This window comes from Ranitomeya imitator, chromosome 7 (genome assembly GCF_032444005.1).
Source record: "Ranitomeya imitator isolate aRanImi1 chromosome 7, aRanImi1.pri, whole genome shotgun sequence".
In the NCBI taxonomy this organism is placed as follows: Eukaryota; Metazoa; Chordata; class Amphibia; order Anura; family Dendrobatidae; genus Ranitomeya; species Ranitomeya imitator.
Window position 1 is genome coordinate 71611754 of NC_091288.1, and position 20173 is coordinate 71631926.

General features: G+C 45.5%; 1 protein-coding gene across 3 annotated transcripts in view; it reads left to right on the plus strand.

Moving 5' to 3' along the window:
- Positions 1-2592: 2592 nt before the first annotated feature.
- LANCL1 (LanC like glutathione S-transferase 1) overlaps positions 2593-20173 on the plus strand; it is a 33195-nt gene continuing 15614 nt past the window's right edge. Inside the window, exons 1-6 of one of the 3 annotated variants that reach the window (XM_069733424.1) lie at positions 2593-2759; positions 7005-7095; positions 10728-10845; positions 12593-12800; positions 18515-18662; positions 19739-19885. In XM_069733424.1, the coding sequence (XP_069589525.1) occupies positions 7012-7095; positions 10728-10845; positions 12593-12800; positions 18515-18662; positions 19739-19885 (705 nt within the window). In that variant the 5' untranslated portion in view covers positions 2593-2759; positions 7005-7011. Of the gene's footprint in view, positions 2873-7004; positions 7096-10727; positions 10846-12592; positions 12801-18514; positions 18663-19738; positions 19886-20173 lie in introns of all 3 variants that reach the window. The other 2 variants (XM_069733425.1, XM_069733426.1) reach the window with 2 other exon arrangements.

Consider the following 20173-nt stretch of genomic DNA (forward strand, 5'->3'; position numbering starts at 1 on the left):
GTTTTCACCTTCCTGACAAGCCAATTTTTACAATTCTGACCAGTGTCACTTATGAGGGAATAATTCTGGAACGCTTCAATGGATCTCACTGATTCTGAGATTGTTTTCTCGCGACATATTGTATTTTATGATAGTGGTAACATTTCTTTGACATCAAGGAAAATTGAAAAGCAATGTCTGACTTTAATTTGTTCATTTTCATAGATCTTTTAAGTATTATTACTTTTGTCAGATTCAAGTTATTTATGTGACCATTGTGGGTTTTTCTGTCATTAAATGAGGGGTACCAACAATTTTGACCACGTGTGCATATATATATATAGATGTCAGTGACACACACATATGTACAGTGGGTACGGAAAGTATTCAGACCCCTTTAAATTTTTCACTTTTTGTTTCAGCACAGCCATTTGGTAAATTTAAAAAAGCTCATTTTTTCTCATTAATGTACACTCTGCACCCCATCTTGACTGAAAAATCAGAAATGTAGAAATTTTAGAAAATTTAATAAAAACGAAAAACTGAAATATCACATGGTCATAAGTATTCAGTCCCTTTGCTCAGACACTCATATTTAAGACACATGCTGTCCATTCCCTTGTGATCCTCCTTGAGATGGTTCTACTCCTTCATTGGAGTCCAGCTGTGTTTAATTAAACTGATAGGACTTGATTTGGAAAGGCACACACATGTCTATATAAGACCTCACAGCTCACAGTGCATGTCAGACCAAATGAGAATCATGAGGTCAAAGGAACTGGCCAAGGAGCTCAGAGACAGAATTGTGGAAAGGCACAAATCTGGCCAAGGTTGCAACAGAATTTCTGCATTACTCAAGGTTCTTAACAGCACAGTGGCCTCCATAATCCTTAAATGGAAGAAATTTGAGACCACCAGAAGTCTTCCTAGACCTGGCCGTCCAGCCAAACTGAACAATTGTGGGAGAAGAGCCTTGGCGAGAGAGGTAAAGAAGAACCCCAAGATCACTGTGGCTGAGCTCCAGAGATGCAGTAGGGAGATGGGAGAAAGTTCCACAAAGTCAACTATCACTGCAGCCCTCCACCAGTCGGGCCTTTATGGCAGAGTGGCCCGACGGAAGCCTCTCTTCAGTGAAAAACATATGAAAGCCCACATAGAGTTTGCTAAAAAACACATGAAGGATTCCCAGACTATAAGAAATAAGATTATCTGGTCTGATGAGAGGAAGATAGACCTTTTTGGGGGCACATGTTTATAGCCTGGGAAGGGGGTAATACACATGGAGCTTCCCACACTATTAATATCAGCTCACAGCTGTATACTTAGCTGACATAATTATTGATTTGTAAAGGCTTTGCCCACGCTTGGTGTTCGAGTCTGCAATCACTATAGCGGCATTTATCCAGAATACCGCATTATTCTGCATTACTTGGAAATACATGACAGCAACGGGAGAGATCAATCATGAACAACTGACACGGTCTGGAGGAATCTGTGATTATGACCATGTTCATACCTTCAGTATATGGTCAGTACTCTACATTAGTATTTGTTCCACTCCTGAGTTTGGCTTATAAATACCGATGTAAAATAGTGAACGTGTGAATGTGGCCTAACAAGTCTTATCACCTATTATCACCGAGAAATACTGACATGAGTAAGGCCTATGGCTTAATCCACACTGGCATTCTGATTGTGTATTTCTGTCCTAAAAGGCCTCGGTCAGACGAGGACATGTGCAGTGGTGTGACTTGAGGCTCATGAGCCCCAATGCCAAAGCTCCAACGGAGCCCCCAATTATTGCAAGTCTTTAATAGTATTTGACTTTACATATAGGCCAAAGGGACTTTTTGGGCCTCTTAGGCTCCAGGGCCCGGGTGAGGTCGCGACCCCTGCACCTATGGTCCCTCTACAAGGAAGGCAGGACAGCAAACGACCAATGTCATTCTATGCAGCTGTTCAGAGACGTTTTTCAGACAAACCAACGGTCCGCGTGACGTAAATGTCCGCGTGCACTATCGTCTTCCAAATATCGGAGGAGACTCGCCCATTCGTGTCCTGCCCGAGCAACGAAAAAAATCGGGTCCCATAAAGAGCATCACTGCGGCATCCACATTTAGTAGCCTAACAAATGGCCTCATTTTCCGATCTACTGATGTTCTTGGGTGACAATACGGAGGAAACTCAGACTATTGGTCATATGCTCGCCAGAGGCCAAGTTTACACTTCCACAAATGGGGCCACAGCCCTAATAACAGTAATGGGGTTCATCGAATTTCTGCTGCGCTTCATTTGGAAGCTACAAAGCCTAAGGCTGCCGTCACACTAGCAGTATTTGGTCAGTATTTTACATCAGTATTTGTAAGCCAAAACCAGGAGTGGAACAAATAGAGGAAAAGTATAATAGAAACATATGCACCACTTCTGCATTTATCACCGACTCCTGGTTTTGGCTACAAATACTGATGTAATATACTGACCAAATACTGAATGTGTGACGGCAGCCTAAGTCAATGGACTCCGTGCTATGGCTGAGAGGCCCGGAACGGAAGAGCAGACGCTGTGCTGCGGACTGTAATAACCGGAGCACTCCGCCGTCCGCTGCACGCCGCTGTAGCTTGCACTGAGCTGAGCCCAGAGCCTCCACTGTAAGGCCGCGGGTGGTGGTGGGCGGAGACACCGCCGTTACGTCATAGGGGCGGGGCTCGCTCGCTCGCTCCGGATAACGCTGCGCACGTTGTGCTTCCTGTTGTCCTCTCGCTGCTCGTCTCCGCTGTGAGGTACGCGGTGCGCTCCGGACCGGGCCCGGGCGGCTCTGTGCACCGACCTGGGGTTTATCCATGCCGAAGAGCAGGCCTGTGCGTCCGTGTGCTCATACAGTGCCGTAGGCACGGCAAGTGGGGGTTTACAGGGGGAGATATATATAATCTATGTGTATTCACTCGGGACCAATTGGAAATTCTGCAGCCAATGCAGTGTGACTGGGTTTCCTCTGTGCTTCTGGTGGTCAAGTGTGTTGGTGACGGTCAGGCTCGCTGTACTGGCAGTCAGTCGCGCAGCGGGGGATCAGGCGAGGTGCTGACGGTCAGTCGCGAAGCCGGGGATCAGGCGAGGTGCTGACGGTCAGTCGGGGGTCAGGCGAGGTGCTGACGGTCAGTCGGGGGTCAGGCGAGGTGCTGACGGTCAGTCGGGGGTCAGGCGAGGTGCTGACGGTCAGTCGGGGGTCAGGCGAGGTGCTGACGGTCAGTCGGGGGTCAGGCGAGGTGCTGACGGTCAGTCGAGGTGCTGACGGTCAGTCGGGGGTCAGGCGAGGTGCTGACGGTCAGTCGGGGGTCAGGCGAGGTGCTGACGGTCAGTCGGGGATCAGGCGAGGTGCTGACGGTCAGTCGGGGGTCAGGCGAGGTGCTGACGGTCAGTCGGGGGTCAGGCGAGGTGCTGACGGTCAGTCGGGGGTCAGGCGAGGTGCTGACGGTCAGTCGGGGGTCAGGCGAGGTGCTGACGGTCAGTCGGGGGTCAGGCGAGGTGCTGACGGTCAGTCGGGGGTCAGGCGAGGTGCTGACGGTCAGTCAGGGGTCAGGCGAGGTGCTGACGGTCAGTCGCGCAGCCGGGATCAGGCGAGGTGCTGCCGGTCAGTCGCGCAGCTGGGGATCAGGCGAGGTGCTGACGGTGAGTCGCGCAGCCAGGATCAGGCGAGGTGCTGACGGTAAGTCGCGAAGCCGGGGATCAGGCGAGGTGCTGGCTGGGGATCAGGCGAGGTGCCAACAGTCAGTCGCACAGCTGCTGATCAGGCGAGGTCCTGTCGGTCAGTCGCGCAGCCGGAGATCAGGCGAGGTGTTGGTGGTCAGTTGCGCAGCTGGGGAACAGGCGAGGTCCTGACTGTCAGTCGCGCAGCCGGAGATCAGGCGAGGTGTTGGTGGTCAGTTGCGCAGCTACTGATCAGGCGAGGTCCTGTCGGTCAGTCGCGCAGCCAGAGATCAGGCGAGGTGTTGGTGGTCAGTCGCACAGCTGGGGATCAGGCAAGGTGCTGGCAGTCAGTCGCGCAGCTGGTGATCAGGTGAGGTGAGGTGCCGGCGGTCAGTCACACAGCTGGTGATCAGGTGAGGTGCCGGTGGTGAGTTGTGTAGCTGGGGGTCAGGTGAGGTGCTGGCAGTCAGGCTAGTTGCTGGCGGTCAGTCACGTAGCCGGTGATCAGGTGAGGTGCTGGCGGTCAGTCGTGTATCTGGGGATCAGGTGAGGTGCTGGCGGTCAGTCGCGTATGTGGATCAGGTGAGGTGCTGGCGGTCAGTCGTGTAGCCGGGGACCAGGTAAGGTGCTGGTGGTCAGTCGCACAGCCGGTGATCAGGTGAGTTGCTGGCGGTCAGTCGCGCAGCCGGGGATCAGGCGAGGCGCTGGTGGTCAGGCGTGCTTCGATGTCCACAGCCTCCGTTCCCATACTGCACGTCTGACCCACAGGCTGTTTATTCTCCAGATCAGGTTTCGGTACCTTTTATCCTCAGTGTCCGGCCTGTAATTTGCTGCAGATTTTCCATCCCGGGTGATTGAACCCCACAGGGTCAGGTTACAACTATGTTCTGCTCCATCAATGAAACTAACGGACAGAACCTGATGGACCCGGCTGACTAATGGTTTCTGTCTTGGCGACTCGCAGATTTGTGAATAGTTCCACTGAATTCTTTGGCTCCACATACCGCCTGCTTTTATAAGAGCGAAAAGATGGACGGGAAGTGCTGCTGTGTGAACATGGCTGACGTGAATGGCCGTTTACTTGTGTTGTATTCACATTTTGGTTTTGCGCCCTGTTTGCGTCCATTCGCCCAACATGCTGGGCTGATGTGAGCTCTTATATCTTTAGTCGCGGGATGTATGGATGGGCCTAGTAGAATGCAGGATATATACTTTTTGTTGCTAACAGTTTGATTCTCCGGGTGATGTACAACAGTAAACTGCGTGAAGAACAAACGCATCGCTCCAGTCAAGGGCTCAAATGTGAGGAGCATGGCCTTAGGCCAAACTCACACAGACTCAGGGTTTCTAACAAATTGCAGATACGATTCTTTTTGTCTACAACACCTTTATTCATCCTAACGCCTAACCGATGGGTGCAGGAGCCATCTGACCTTAAAAATAGTATGGTTTCCATCTGTAAATGATACGAGACCAGTGCATGTGACGGCCACCCCCCCCACACACAGTCTGTCCCTTATGTGCGTGTCTCATCCACTTATCCTCTGACATGTTACAGTATAGTAATTTTGTGCACAAAGGGGCAAAAAATGTATCTGCCAGCCCTGCACCATTATCAATATGGCCATTTGTAGGAAATGCTTGGTGATGGACCCAGGTGTTTGCTCTCTGAGGAAAGGTGGCCCTATGTGGATGTATATTCACTAGTAAAGGGGGTTCAAATCTCCAGTGCATAAGTCATAATTGTTGTGCCCACATCGCCCGTCCCTGCCGAGTTTATCAGGAGCAAGACTCTTCAGGAAACGGTGTTTTGTTTGTTTTTTTTTCTTTTATTTTGATAGTTTTTTTTTTTTTTCTTTAAGGGTATGTTCCCACGGCCAGTAAACAGTGCGTGTTGGATGCTGTGTGCATCCACAGCGGCCAGATGTTACAGCATAATGGATGGGATTTCAAGAAATTCCATGTCCACTATGCGTGTGATGCGTCTTTCCAGACCGCAGTATGTCCTTTTATGTTGTGGAGGCTCATGCCTCCACAAGATAAATATCACCTGTACAATGTATTGGGCGCGGTGATTCCGCACGGTTCAATGAGTAGAAGAGTCACCTGCGCTCAATAGCCGGCAGTGCTCTGGACAGAGCAGACATGTGCTGCTTCCAAAGCGCTGCCGATTACTGACCGTAGGAACGTACCCTTAAGCATCTTTTCGGTCATTTTCGAGCAGAAGCCATTTTCCCAGTCACTTCTTTTATCCACTTGACATCTTTGAAAATGTTGATGGGTTATAAAAGAAGTTCTAAAGCCTGAACATATGCGCTGCAGTATAAAATCTTTTGCTGTTCATATGTTTTTTTTGTGTTTGTTTTTTTAAAGCATTAATATAGCGCCTTTTCCAGCTGGTTATGGGATATACTTGTGTGAAAAAGATGTCCTTAAAAGAATGTTTTAGTTAAAAACAAAAACGAAAACCCGTCCCCAGGAGAAAAAAATAGAAAAGTTGTGTTTTAATAATCTCCCACCGTGTCCGGTGCTGACTCTCCGCCATTGCTCCGTTACTCTGTTACTGGTTTCAGCTCTTGTATCACATTGACCGAACTGCAGCCAATCACTGGGTGCGGTAATTGGCTGCAGCGCTGTTGACAAGACATTATCAGCAATGCAAACATTTAGACACCGGGATCAGAGTGTAAAGCAGTTTTTCATGAAAACAAACTGCAGCAAGAGAATGGTGTTTCTGAAACCAGAAAACGCATTAAAGCCAGCCATAGACCTGCAACATCTGATGGCCGATTGCTCGCTCAGTTGACAGCTATTTCTCCTGACTCCCACCAAAATACATGAATGTTCATCTCGTCTGCCCATACAAATGTTATCAAAGGGGAGAACAGCGAAAGCCGCCAAGTAAACTGTGACTGCCGACTGATGAATCCTCACAGTGTGCACATTGCGCACTGTCAGGATGCTCCAGCGCTGGGAGCGGGTGGTTATGTGACTGCAAGTATGCGATATATCCGTTCCTTCACGTTCTGACTAGACGTGCGTGACCTCGATCAATACAAGGACACAACTCGCCACGGACAGTGGGAACTCGGGGTTGGTGGTGGATCTTACCATGTCCCAACGGAAGGGCTAGTGTGTCCCAAATTCAATTTTCAAAACATCCAATGGTTGTCAATATCACATCTAATTTTTAACATGCTTTTTTTTCCCCCGAAACCATAGCATTTTACCTCAGTCTTGTGAAAATAGTTAAAACTGTAATATGAGCGCGACGTGGCTAGACCAATAGAAAAGGTAAAGTAACAACCATATCAATCAATATTCTCTTTTTTTTTCCTTAGTTATACCATGGATATCAGAGGCTTTCCAAATCCTTTTTTGTATCTAGATTACAGTAAAGATCCGTCCACACCCTTCAATTCGGCTGGACAGGTGAGTGAAGAGGCTCCTATTCTTAAAGTTGGAAACATCTAAAGATGGAAATATTTGGCCGATATATGAAGTAAGATGCAAAAATTCAGTCTCAAATTGAGGCAGATTACTGGCGCACATTTCATGTGACACACGTACTCTGTGTTCTAGACACTTTACTGAGGTGCCTAGAAAAAGGGATATGGCTTAGTGAATTTGGCATGTTTAAAGGAGTTTTTGGGAACTATTTTATTTTTATCTCAAGGGGCTAAGAACTGACGGAAAGTAGTTGCCAACTTTCTGCCTGTTCTGTCCAGCATTGGCTCAAAGAGGTCACTGACCGATCCTACCGGCAATTCTGCTGCTTCATTTGACCTCAAGTCAAAGAGCAGCTCTTCTTCTTCCAGGCTGCCCTGTTGATGGGGCATTACTGTCGATGCCATGCTGATTGACAGCTTACATCACTGCAGTTGGGCAGTAGGGAGCTGGCTGTCATTCGGCATAACTTTGGCAGTAATGCCCCGTGAACAGAGCAGAAGAGAAGCCGCTGCTCTGTCAACATCACAGAATGCGAAAGCTATAGTCACTGCCAGGTACAGTCTGTGACCACTATGAGCCAAAAAGAACAGGCAAAAAAATAGGTTTTGTCCTGATGAAGAGGTCCTGCGCGACCTCGAAACGCGTTGACTTTTAAAGGGAACCTGTCACCCCCAAAATCGAGGTAAGCTCATCGTCATCCGGGGCTTATCTACAGCATTCTGTAATGCTCTAGATAAGCCGCCGATGTTACCTGAAAGAGGAGAAAAAGAGGTTAGATTATACTCACCCAGGGGCGGTCCTCCTCCGATGGGTGTCTCAGGCCTGGAACAGCGCCTCCCATCTTGATTCCATGACGTCCTCTTCTGGTCTTCACGCCGCGGCTCCGGCGCAGGCGTACTTTGTCTACCCTGTTGAGGGCAGAGCAAAGTACTGCAGTGCGCAGGCGCCGGAAAGGTCAGAGAGGCCCTGCGCACTGCAGTACTTTGCTCTGCCCTCAACAGGGCAGACAAAGTACGCCTGCGCCGGAGAGGCGGCGTGAAGACCAGAAGATGATGTCATGGAATGAAGATGGGAGGCGCCGGAGCGGACCTGAGACACCCATTTGACCGGACCGCAGCGGGACCGCCCCTGGGTGAGTATAATCTAACCTCTTTTTCTCCTCTTTCAGGTAACGTCGGGGGCTTATCTACAGCATTACAGAATGCTGTAGATAAGCCCCTGATGACGGTGAGCTTACCTCACCATCGATTTTGGGGGTGACAGGTTCCCTTTAAATGTCTCAATATTTTTTAATGTAATATTTCGATATCAGCAGCGCATGAGAGATGCCTCTGTCTTCCTCTCTATATTTTGAATTGATTTAGTTTCATTGGGGCAGAAGAGAGGATTGGAACTTTCATATTTTTCTTTTTGTCATATTTTTAATTCATTAAGACGTGTGTGCATTTTAATGAATCTGGAGCATCTGATAAATGACGTGCGCCTCACCATGAATCTTGCTGCAGTGAGGGACTAGACCAAGATCTCTGGTGTAAGTAATGCCACAGTTTGTCATGAATTAGATGAGCTGTGGCACCATGTCCCCATCCCATTATAGTTCTGCCCATTTTGGCGGATCTGAGAGAATTTGGGTGAAAACTCTAACATTAACTTTGCTCAGTTTAAGCAAAAGTTTTGACTTAAAAGCTGGAGCACAAGTAGGCCCGATTCATCAAAGCATATATGTTTAAAAGGAACCTATAATTTGATTAATTCTGGTTAAATTATGAAATCAGAGACTGGGTGCCTGTTTGCAGCCAGGTATGTATGTATTAACCACTTTCTGCCATCGGACGGAATAGTATGTCCAATGGCCGAACCCCCGCTTTGATGTGGGCTCCGTTGGTGACCCCGCATCAAAGTTTTGAACAGCTGACATGTGCCTGCAATAGCCGTGGGTGGAATCGCGATCCACCCGCACCTATTAACTCGTTAAATGCCGCTGTCAAAGTCTTTGACAGCGTCATGTAACAAGCGCTTCCGGAAATGCGTGCATCGGTGACCCACATCACGTGATCGGGGGTCATCAGTGCGTCGGCATGACAACCAGAGGTCTCCTTGAGACCTCTATGGTTGTTGATGCCGGATTGCTATGTGCGCCACCCTGTGGTCGACGCTCATAGCAATGCTGTAATTCTACTACATAGAGGCGATCTGATCATCGCTAATAATAATAATAATAATATTATACATTTTTACCTCTATGTAGCAGAGCCAATCAAGTTGTGCCAGCTTCTAGTCTCCCATGGAGACTATTGAAGCATGGTAAAAGTAAAAAAAAAAAAAAAAAATTTATAAAAATATGAAAAAATAAAAAAATATAACAGTTCAAATCACCCCCTTTTGGCCCATTCAGAATAAAACAATAAAAAAAATCCTACACATATTTGGTATCGCCGCATTCAGAATCGCTTGATCTATCAATAAAAAAAGGATTAACCTGATCACTAAACGGCGTAGCGATAAAAAAATAAATAAATTGAAACGCCAAAATTACGTTCTTTTGGTCGCCGCGACATTGCAGTAAAATGCAATAACGGGCTATCAAAAGATCGTATCTGCACCAAAATGCTATCATTAAAAACGTCAGCTCGGCATGCAAAAAATAAGCCGTCACCCAACCCCAGATCACGAAAAATGGAGACGCGATCTGTATCGGAAAATTGCGCAAATTTTTTAAACTTTTTTTTTTTAGCAAAGTTTGGAAAAAATTTTACCACTTAGATAAAAAAAGACCCTAGACGTGTTTGGTGTCTATGAACTCGCAATGACCTGGAGAATCATAATGGCAAGTCAGTTTTAGCATTTAGTGAACCTAGCATAAAAGCCAAACAAAAAACAAGTGTGGGATTGCACCCGTTTTCTAGTACACGACATGGTAAAACCAATGGTGTAGTTCAAAAGTACAACTTGTCCCGCCAAAAATAAGCCCTCACATGGCCATATTGACGGAAAAATTAAAAAAGTTATGGCTCTGGGAAGGATGAGAGCGAAAAACGAAAATACCCCGGGTTATGAAGGAGTTAATAATACTACTAACGTCCGGACCGAGGCCGTAGGTTCATAGGTCTCTTAATATTTGTACATTGGAAATGACCTGTTTGTCAACTAGTGCTGTGGAGAGATGATGGCCGGGAGCGGCATTGGACTAGTCGCAACAGTCCCTATGGTCACTGGTCGGGTCTGCATACTATGCTTTCACTGCCAGGCCAGAGGATTTAAAAAAAAATAAATAAATAAAACATACCTGGCATTATACATTCCGTTAATAAATTCAACTAAGAACCTCGTATTCGGTTTTGTAAATTTTGTTTAGCTGCAATAGATCAATGTATAATGTTTGGATGTGAGAACCAAATCTATATTTTATTCTACAGTTATCCATGAAAAGTAAAGAAAGTACTGGTTCTAGTAAAGAAATAGACTAAAAATAATACTTATTCTATTCTTGTATTCAATTGCAGTTTCCATGTTCCCTTTTGTGTTTCCACTTTCCAACCTAATGTGTTTATGGACTCCTTTCTAAATATTGCTGGACCTAACAAATGTTTTTGGTTTTTTTTCCCTCTTTAAAGCTGAGTCCTGTTTTTATTGATCGTTTGAATAATAAAATCAAAGAGCTGCTACTGTTTATGGAAGCTGGCCTAAAATCTGCAGATCGTGGCGATTTCACTGTATACACCGGATGGTCTGGTAAAATACTTTTTTTTTTTTTTTAAGGAATTTGTTAGAGCTTTATTATAAGAGTGTTTGTTTCCTGCTATGCAAAGTCTAGATGACCATTTCATGTTGTATAGCATTATATTGTTTATTTCTATAACGAGGATCTTTATGATTGTTGCAATTGACCCAGGTTACAAAACTAAAGGGATATCCCACGATGAACATTCATCCTCTATCCACATGATGGGTAATAAATGTATGATCACGGGGGTCTCACTGGTAGGACCCCCGAGCTCCCCGTTTCTGCTCATTGCACGACCACAGTGAAGAGAAGCCTAAATGGAGTGGTGGCCATGTAACTGCCTTCTATATTCATTATCTTTGGTGGCCTTCTATATTCATTATCTTTGGTGTGGATCCGTGATAAAACGATTTTTATTGGATGACTCCATTGTACAAGAAATGATGGAAATCGATTGGTCGTGCTTCAAAATTTCTTAGTTTTTGACGGTTTGCTGCAAATGTAAGTGACTGTACGTCTATGTTGGGGGTTTTCATGAGTTTAACCTGCTGAGAGTTAAACAAACTCCTCACATGGCACATGCTGGCTGTGTTATACAGCTGTCATCAGCCTGTAAAAGTAGTGATTGGAGATGGCTCTCATCACTTGTGATGCAGGCTAAGCTTCATAGGAGACCGCAATCTTGACTATTTTCAAGTCTCATACGGAGCTTGAAAAACAAAGTTAAAACATTTTAAATAAAAATATTAGTACAATAAATAGCTATTTATTCCCCTTTCTAGTTTAAAAAATACAAAAATGTTAAAAATTGTCCAATAAATCAAAAGTAATTATGCCCCAAATTTATTTTTTAGTACATTGTCCCGTAACATGTGTTTCAGCCCCCTTGCTGTTTGTCTTCTATAGGTACTGTTCTTCACCGGTCACACCATGGCGGTCACACCATGGCGACACTTTTTGGTGCACAGTAGGCTTGCAGAATAGGGTAACGAAGGTGAATTCGTGTAGAGTCTTTTATTTTTGAAAGTTTGGGTTTATATTGTGGATAGTTTCTAGGAGTATTAGGTTACAGTGTAAAGGAAATACGTTATTTAGAGAGGTCGGGTTTAATGCTCAAATGTAGTTGTAATAGACAAATTAAGGATGCCATTACCACTGTCACTTTGTTGCCTAGCTGCCCCCTATATGCATTGGAGTGAAGTTGGTTGATCCTGCTGCTGAATGTTGTTGGGTGGGAGAAGGATCCAGACATTCTGAAATCGTGTCCTATCCTTTTACTAAAGATATTCTGTTGCCCTATTTGCAGCTGTGGTTTATTGTCTCGCCCAATAGGGTGAGAAGGGTTTGGGAGAAGACTTGTGTCCCGATCTTCCCTGGTTCTCCAGGATGAGTTGACTTGTGTAATAAGTTGCATTTGAATTTTGCTTCTTCATTTAGCTTTTTTATGACACTGACAATGCCCAAAATCTGCTGTTATGGACCTGTCACTCCATTCATCTTCATGTAGAAAATCTGGAAAAAAAAGTATCCAAGTCCCACATGTCTACGTTTAGGGTGGGTTCAGTGGACGGGTAATCCTTTGTTTTGTCTGGAACTTCCAGTGTAGTGGGATGATCCCATTATTTCTATGGTGTCCCAGTGGCAGGCCAGTGGGAACAGGTGATATCTGTATGCCTCCAGATCAGCTATGGGCGTTGGAGATTTTCATTACATTCCTTATTGTATAATTATTTGCATGTCTTTTATTTCCTCCAGGAATAGCCCTTTTATATCTTCACCTCTCTGAAGTGTATAGAGATCAGTCATTCTTGATAAGGGCTCAGGAATATGCCTCCATAGGACTGCGCTGCTTGACAAGACGAGATGTCACTTTTCTGTGCGGTGAAGTAGGACCATATGCAGTAGCTGCTGTAATTTTATATAAGCTGGGGTCCCATAAGGAGGCGGATGAATGTATTTCAAGGTAAGGGTTTCATATCTGCCAATGAAAAAAGTTACTTCTCTACAATATGACTAAACTAATATATAAACTCTGTTCCGCCCACTTGACTTGTGAGCAGCTGCAGGGAGAATATACCAAAACTTTTTCTCCCTGCCACCAAACTTCCTGTTTAAATAGAAGTGGGTATTTGAAAGGTATTTTCCTGCAAGTTAACCCTCTAGACTTTTTTTTGCTAGTTTCATTTTTTTATACACGAATCCAACTCAAATTGCTGGCATCTCATTCATTGATCTAACTAGTGATGTGTGGCTGACAATAATTCCTCTCCATACAGTCTGCACATTCTCATTTATTGCTGCATGTAACACAAGCGCTGTCCAAGGCTTGTAGTTGTTTTCTGCCCAGGAAAGGGACGCTTCATCTGACAATTTGTGTCAAAAGATCTTTTAGCTGCGAAAAAATGTACCATCTATTGACATTTTTGCATCCAGACAATCTACTTTTCAAAAAGTGTTTAGGGCTTAGTTGGAGTGGCGCGTCCGAGCACAGCCCAACAAATTACCCGTAAGTTACAGTGGTATAAATTACTACCCATCTGAATGCCACTGTGTGGCTGGAGGACATTTCTTGCGCTGGCACAAAGCATCTGTAACACGCACCATCTTTTTTGACTCCTGTGGTTTCATGTATTGGCCCCAATGTATTTTACGTTTCTAAACCTCTGAGCTGTAACTATGCAGAAGCTTCTTAAATTGAAGCATTTGATGAGCTTATACAAAAGTCACTGAGAAGGGAGGGCGAGCAGGGTAAGCTGTGATACCGCTTATTGTGATTGTTGTATCCGGTGGTGTTAGCTGTGGATAGAAGTGTTGCCTGTCATTGTAATCCTGCCTCTGATGATAATGAGCCTGTTGAAAATTCTTCCTAAAGAGTACAAGAATCTAAAGTGGCAAGTGTGAAAATTGTAAAAATTAAAAAAAAAAACTATATGAATTACAAAACCTGGCTTAAACTATCATTTTGTGATAATACATTCTCTTCAAAGCTATAATCTACTTTGGCTTCCAACATGCCAATTTTTTTTCTGTTTTCTTTTGTTTCATAATCTTATTTGAAAATCCATAAGGATGGCTATCCTATCTAGCAACCTACTTGACATCGCTTCCATTCCACTAATTACCTAAGACTAAGGCTACTTTCACACTAGCGTTAACTGCAATCCGTCACAATGCGTCGTTTTGCAGAAAAAACGCATCCTGCAAAAGTGCTTGCAGGATGCGTTTTTCCCCATAGACCTGTATTGATGACGCATTGCGACGGATTGCCACACGTCGCATCCGTCATGCGATGGATGCGTCGTGCTTTGGTGGACCGTCGGGAGCAAAAAACGCTGCATGTAACGTTTTTTGCTCCCGACAGACCGCTTTTTCCGAACGCGCATGCGCGGCCGGAGCTCCGCCCCCACCTCCCCGCACCTCACAATGGGGCAGCGGATGCGCCGGAGAAATGCATCCGCTGCCTCCGTTGTGCAGTGTGTTAAATGCTAGCGTCGGAATCTCTGCCCGACGCATTGCAACGGGGAGATTCCGACGCTAGTGTGAAAGTAGCCTTACACCCTCTCTGACCTGAACTTCCCGCTCCCGTTTCCAGGACTTCTAGGGCAGCACCGTGGCTCAGTGGTTAGCACAGCAGCCTTGCAGCGCTGGAGTCCTGGGTTAAAATCCCACCAAGGACCACGTCTGCAAGGAGCTTGTATGTTCTCTCCGTGTTTGCGTGAGTTTCCTCTGGGTTCTCCAGTTTCCTCCCACATTCCAGTGACATCCTGATGGGGCTCACAATCTAGATTCCCTATCGGGGACAGCGTGATAATGTGTGCAAACTGCTGCGGAATATATTAGCGCTATATAAAAATAAAGATTATTATATTATTATTTTTTTTGTGCTGCACCAGTTTTCTGGAATGCAGTACCCGAAACAATCCTGTTAATTCCCAGCATCCAGTTTTAAGGGAGCCCTAAATACACATTTCTTTAGGCTGGCCTATGCTCTCACTAGTTTAACAAACTATTCCCTGTTCTCCCTTCAATGCCGTCAATAGCAGTCTGTATTGGTACCTGCACAGATACTGGCTGATGACCGCTTTATTGCCCTATTTATTGGTGCCTGGACTGTGGACATGCACTTTTTACCATTTATCTTTCGTGTCTCCCCTATCGCCTCATAGATTGTAAGCTTGCAGCAGGTCCCTCACTCCTTTTGTCTCTGTTGAATTGTTAAGGTAACGTCACACTAGACGATATCGCTAGCGATCCGTGACGTTGCAGCGTCCTCGCTAGCGATATCGTCCAGTGTGACAGGCAGCAGCGATCAGGCCCCTGCTGTGATGTCGCTGGTCGGGGAAGAAAGTCCAGAACTTTATTTCGTCGCTGGATCTCCCGCTGACATCGCTGAATCGGCGTGTGACGCCGATTCAGCGATGTCTTCGCTGGTAACCAGGGTAAACATCGGGTTACTAAACGCAGGGCCGCGCTTAGTAACCCGATGTTTACCCTGGTTACCAGCGTAAAAGTGAAAAAAACAACCACTACATACTTACCTACCGCTGTCTGTCCCCGGCGCTGGGCTTCTCTGCTCTGGCTGTGAGCACAGCGGCCGGAAAGCAGAGCGGTGACGTCACCGCTCTGCTTTCCGGCTGCCCGGCGCTCACAGCCAGAGCAGAGCAGCACAGCGCCGGGGACAGACAGCGGTAGGTAAGTATGTAGTGGTTGTTTTTTTTTACTTTAACGATGGTAACCAGGGTAAACATCGGGTTACTAAGCGCGGCCCTGCTCTTAGTAACCCGATGTTTACCCTGGTTACCGGGGACCTCGGGATCGTTGGTCGCTGGAGAGCTGTCTGTGTGACAGCTCTCCAGCGACCAAACAGCGACGCTGCAGCGATCCGGATCGTTGTCAGTATCGCTGCAGCGTCGCTTAGTGTGACGGTACCTTTACTCTATAATGTCTCATATTGTCCGTACATGTCCCCTCTGGATTGTAAAGTGTGGAACATATTGGGGTAATAGAAATTAAATATTATGTCACACCCTTACACCACAAACGAAGCAGCAGGACACGTGCCGCCAGTCACTCTCCACTAGAATGCATTAGGCAGCAGTTTTGCGTTAGAGGGAACAGTGGATGTGAATCACCTGTTCTGGCAATTGTGGGGGGTTGAAGCACTGGAACATCACAGATATAACGATTATCACATGTCTGGTGAACAAGCCACGTTATCAGTGTTTCTTGCTATCAGGGCTGTGGAGTCGGTAAGTTAAACCTCCGACTCAGAGTCCCCAATTTCTCTGACTTTCAGCTCCCCAGCACTGATCACTACTGAGCATGTGCATAAAGTGCAGCACAGATTCATCTCCACTAACAGCTAAGATCCTTAGATCAGGAACAGCACAGACATTTACAGTTAACAACTTGTTAATCGTAAATCGAGTATTTTCACACTCATTCACAATTATCCTGCAGTGTAAAAGTCCCTTTTAAAATTTAAAACTGTGATGTTTTAGAGAAACAGATTGTAGAGCCGGGGCTGACTGGTGTGGTGCAGTTGCCAGCCGCATTTGATTGACAGGTGCTTCCCATGTATGTACATAGTGAGAGTTGTCAATCATCTGGAGCAGGTAGAATCTGACTCGGGTCTGCACCAGACTGGTCAGGGCTTTCCTAATAGTCCCCAGCCAGCACTTCAAGCTTAATTGTAGGCTCGTGTGGGTTTTTGGTTTTGTTTTGTTTTTTGTCACAGTCACCATATTGTTTATCCAGTTCTCTCTCCCGGTCGGCGCTAGAGGGCACCATAGTGACTTAACTGCCTGCCTGGCTGAGTTTTCTCACCATCTATTAAGAATACTATGTCCTCTACCTTGCACACTGAATGGTGTTGCTGCTACACTGGGCCCTGATATTCTTAGGGTATGTGCACATGCTGCGGATTACTCTGCGGATTTTTCCGGACTGATTTTGGTAAATCCGCAGGTAAACCGCACTTCGGATTTCCTGCGGAATTACCGCTGATTTACCGCAATTTTTTTTTTTTTTGCCGATTTTGTCCGGATTCCACCTGTGGTTTTACACCTGCGGATTACTATTATGAAGCAGGTGTAAACCGCTGCGGAATCCGCACAAAGAAGTGACATGCTGCAGAATAAACAACGCTACGTTTCCGCGCAGTATTTTCCGCACCATGGGCACTGCTGATTTTGTTTGCCATAGGTTTACATGGTACTCTTAAAATCAGGGAAAACTGCTGCCAATCCGCTGCGGATTCGCAGCAAAATCCGCAACGTGTGCACATACCCTTATAACTATAATGTTAGTGGCAAATGAGCACATGAAGACCTAAGATTTGTCAGCATTATGTTCTTTCTTGGAAATATTAGATGTGCTACCAACGAAAATGCACATTGAATGCAGTGCAGAATTTATTGTTCTTCTAAAATAACTCCATATTTGAAAGTAAATGAGCGCCGATTAGCTTGCTATATCTATCTTGCGGTCTATGTTCTGGCCTTAAGGTCTATGAAGGCTAATAGGGTAAAATCTTGTGGAAACTTCAGTACTGTATGGTAAGAACCCAACAAATTATGGTGTCTTTCATCAGTCTGTTTAATTGTTCATCTTTTGTTTTTATGTAGTGAGATCTGGAAGCCTGTCCCCACCAGCTTTTTTTCATCCATATGTTAGTGATGAGTGAGTGTACTCGTTGCTCGGGTTTTCCCAAGCACGCTCGGGTGATCTCCGAGTATTTGTTAGTGTTCGGAGATTTAAGTTTTCATCGCCGCAGCTAGATCATTTACAGCTATTAGCCAGCTTGATTACATGTGGGGATTCCCTAGCAAACAGGCAACCCCCACATGTACTCAGCCTGGCTAATAGCTGTAAATCATTCAGCTGCAGCGATGAAAATATAATCTCCGAACACTAACAAATACTCGGAGATCACCCGGGCAACGAGTACACTCGCTCATCACTACCATACACCATTATAGGATATATGAATAGGGGTGGAGAACAATGGACTGCCCCTTTACTTGTGTATAGGGGTGGGGGACAATGGACTGCCCCTTTACTTGTGTATAGGGGTGGGGGACAATGGGCTGCCCTTTTACTTGTGTATAGGGGTGGGGGACAATGGACTGCCCCTTTACTTGTGTATAGGGGTGGGGGACAATGGACTGCCCCTTTACTTGTGTATAGGGGTGGGGGACAATGGGCTGCCCTTTTACTTGTCTAAAGGGGTGGAGGATGATGGGCTGCCCCTGTACTTGTGTATAGGGGTGGAGGACGATGGGCTGCCCCTGTACTTGTCTATAGGGGTGGAGGATGATGGGCTGCCCCTGTACTTGTGTATAGGGGTGGAGGACGATGGGCTGCCCCTGTACTTGTGTATAGGGGTGGAGGACGATGGGCTGCCCCTGTACTTGTGTATAGGGGTGGAGGACGATGGGCTGCCCCTGTACTTGTCTATAGGGGTGGAGGATGATGGGCTGCCCCTGTACTTGTGTATAGGGGTGGAGGACGATGGGCTGCCCCTGTACTTGTGTATAGGGGTGGAGGATGATGGGCTGCTCTTTTATTTGTGTATAGGGGAGGAGGATGATGGGCTGCTCTTTTATTTGTGTATAGATCCATTGTTGCTTGCAATGTTTGGATGAGTTCATGCTTTGTACTATTTTGTGTTCCCAGAGTTCTCCAGTTTCACCCTGCTGTGATGAAGTTGGAGTCCCGTCTACCAGATGAGCTTTTGTATGGCCGGATGGGTTACCTATACGCCTTGTTATTTATCAACAAGCATTACAAGGGAGAGAAGGTTTCTTACAGATACGTACAGGAGGTGTGTGCTTGACCATTGGTAATGTTTTCTTATTGGTGGTTCTTGACCATGTGGTAGGAGAACTCGCATGTAATTTGGGATTTGTAAACCAGCATCGATTCAGTTCTATGTCCAGTAATAGTAACGGATCGACTCGCAACACGCTGGTCTATTGTGCATGCATCAACCTGCCACAATGTCATGTCGGCCCTACTACTCAGGAGGAGTGCCAGCAGCTAGGAGGAAGTTCTCGGGCCATTACTGATGTCACTGCTGGACTAGGGTTGTGTGAATCGATTTGTCTTCTCTTGTCTGCAAAGAGCAATGTAGTCATGGTCTACACAGCAGCTGCAGGCACCAGTTGGTCCAGCTCTTAACTATTCCCCTAATTAGTTTATATATTATATCCCGTATGTTCACATTACCCCTGAAGAAGCGACACGTGCTGGTGGCGATACGCCTGGGGTCTCCCCGTCCTCTCTACCATTTGTATGGCCTCTACTCCTTTTTCTTGTCAGTCAGGTTTGATTGCAGTCTCTTCACATACATGCTTTTCCACATCGGCACAATTTGTCTTATTTATCTGCTTTTATTGCGGCCTGTTAATAGCCATTTTTGGTCTCTGCATATTACCTTGCACTTCACTATTATCCCTTATCCCCTGTGTTTTACTTGCTTGGTATTCATTATTTTCACCATGTGATTATACCAGCTCCTTTTCATTCTTGCTTATTGCTTTTTTTAAGTGAGTACAGCTTTGAATTACCAGGTTTTGTGCATAGTGCAGATGTATATTTCTAGCACAAACTGTTGTGTTTTACCAATATTACGGTACCATTTAGATGGTTTGACATTATATGTCTTAGGACATTGTATCATAATTCTTGTCTACATTATTATATAATTAGCGGTCAGCATTTTTCACATTATTTGGCAAAGACCAGACCTTGTCCTTTGTAGATATTACCTTTTTTGTTTTAACTGCAAATAATGTTGTTTCATTGTTACTCCCTTGTTTGGCATGCTTCTTTCTCTTTTCTAGACACCACTTGTATTTCTCACATTTGTCTATTTTTGTTTTGTATTTTTTCACTAAGGTGTGCGAAGTAGTGCTGAAATCTGGTGAGAACTTTGCTGTTCACAAACGAATGAAACATCAAAGCCCGTTAATGTACGAATGGTATGGAGAGTACTACGTAGGACCGGCCCATGGTCTCGCAGGCATTTACTACTACTTAATGCAGGTAAGTTTACCAGGCAAAATAATAATAATAAAAAAAAGTATATAGCTGAAAAGGTTTGTCTTGTAAGCAAATAAAGCTTCATCTAGAAGAGATGAGTGACCATTACGCTTTACGTATTTAAAGAGACAGTGGGAAGACAACGCTCCTATAGGTCTTCTTAGATGGGACACAGAGTTCATCTGCTCAATGCCTGCCACTGTTTGCCAGGACTGCTGTCACTCTAGGGGCAGTATTATAGCCATGTATTATATGGACAGCCCTTGATACAATAAAAGCGCATTCTGAAAC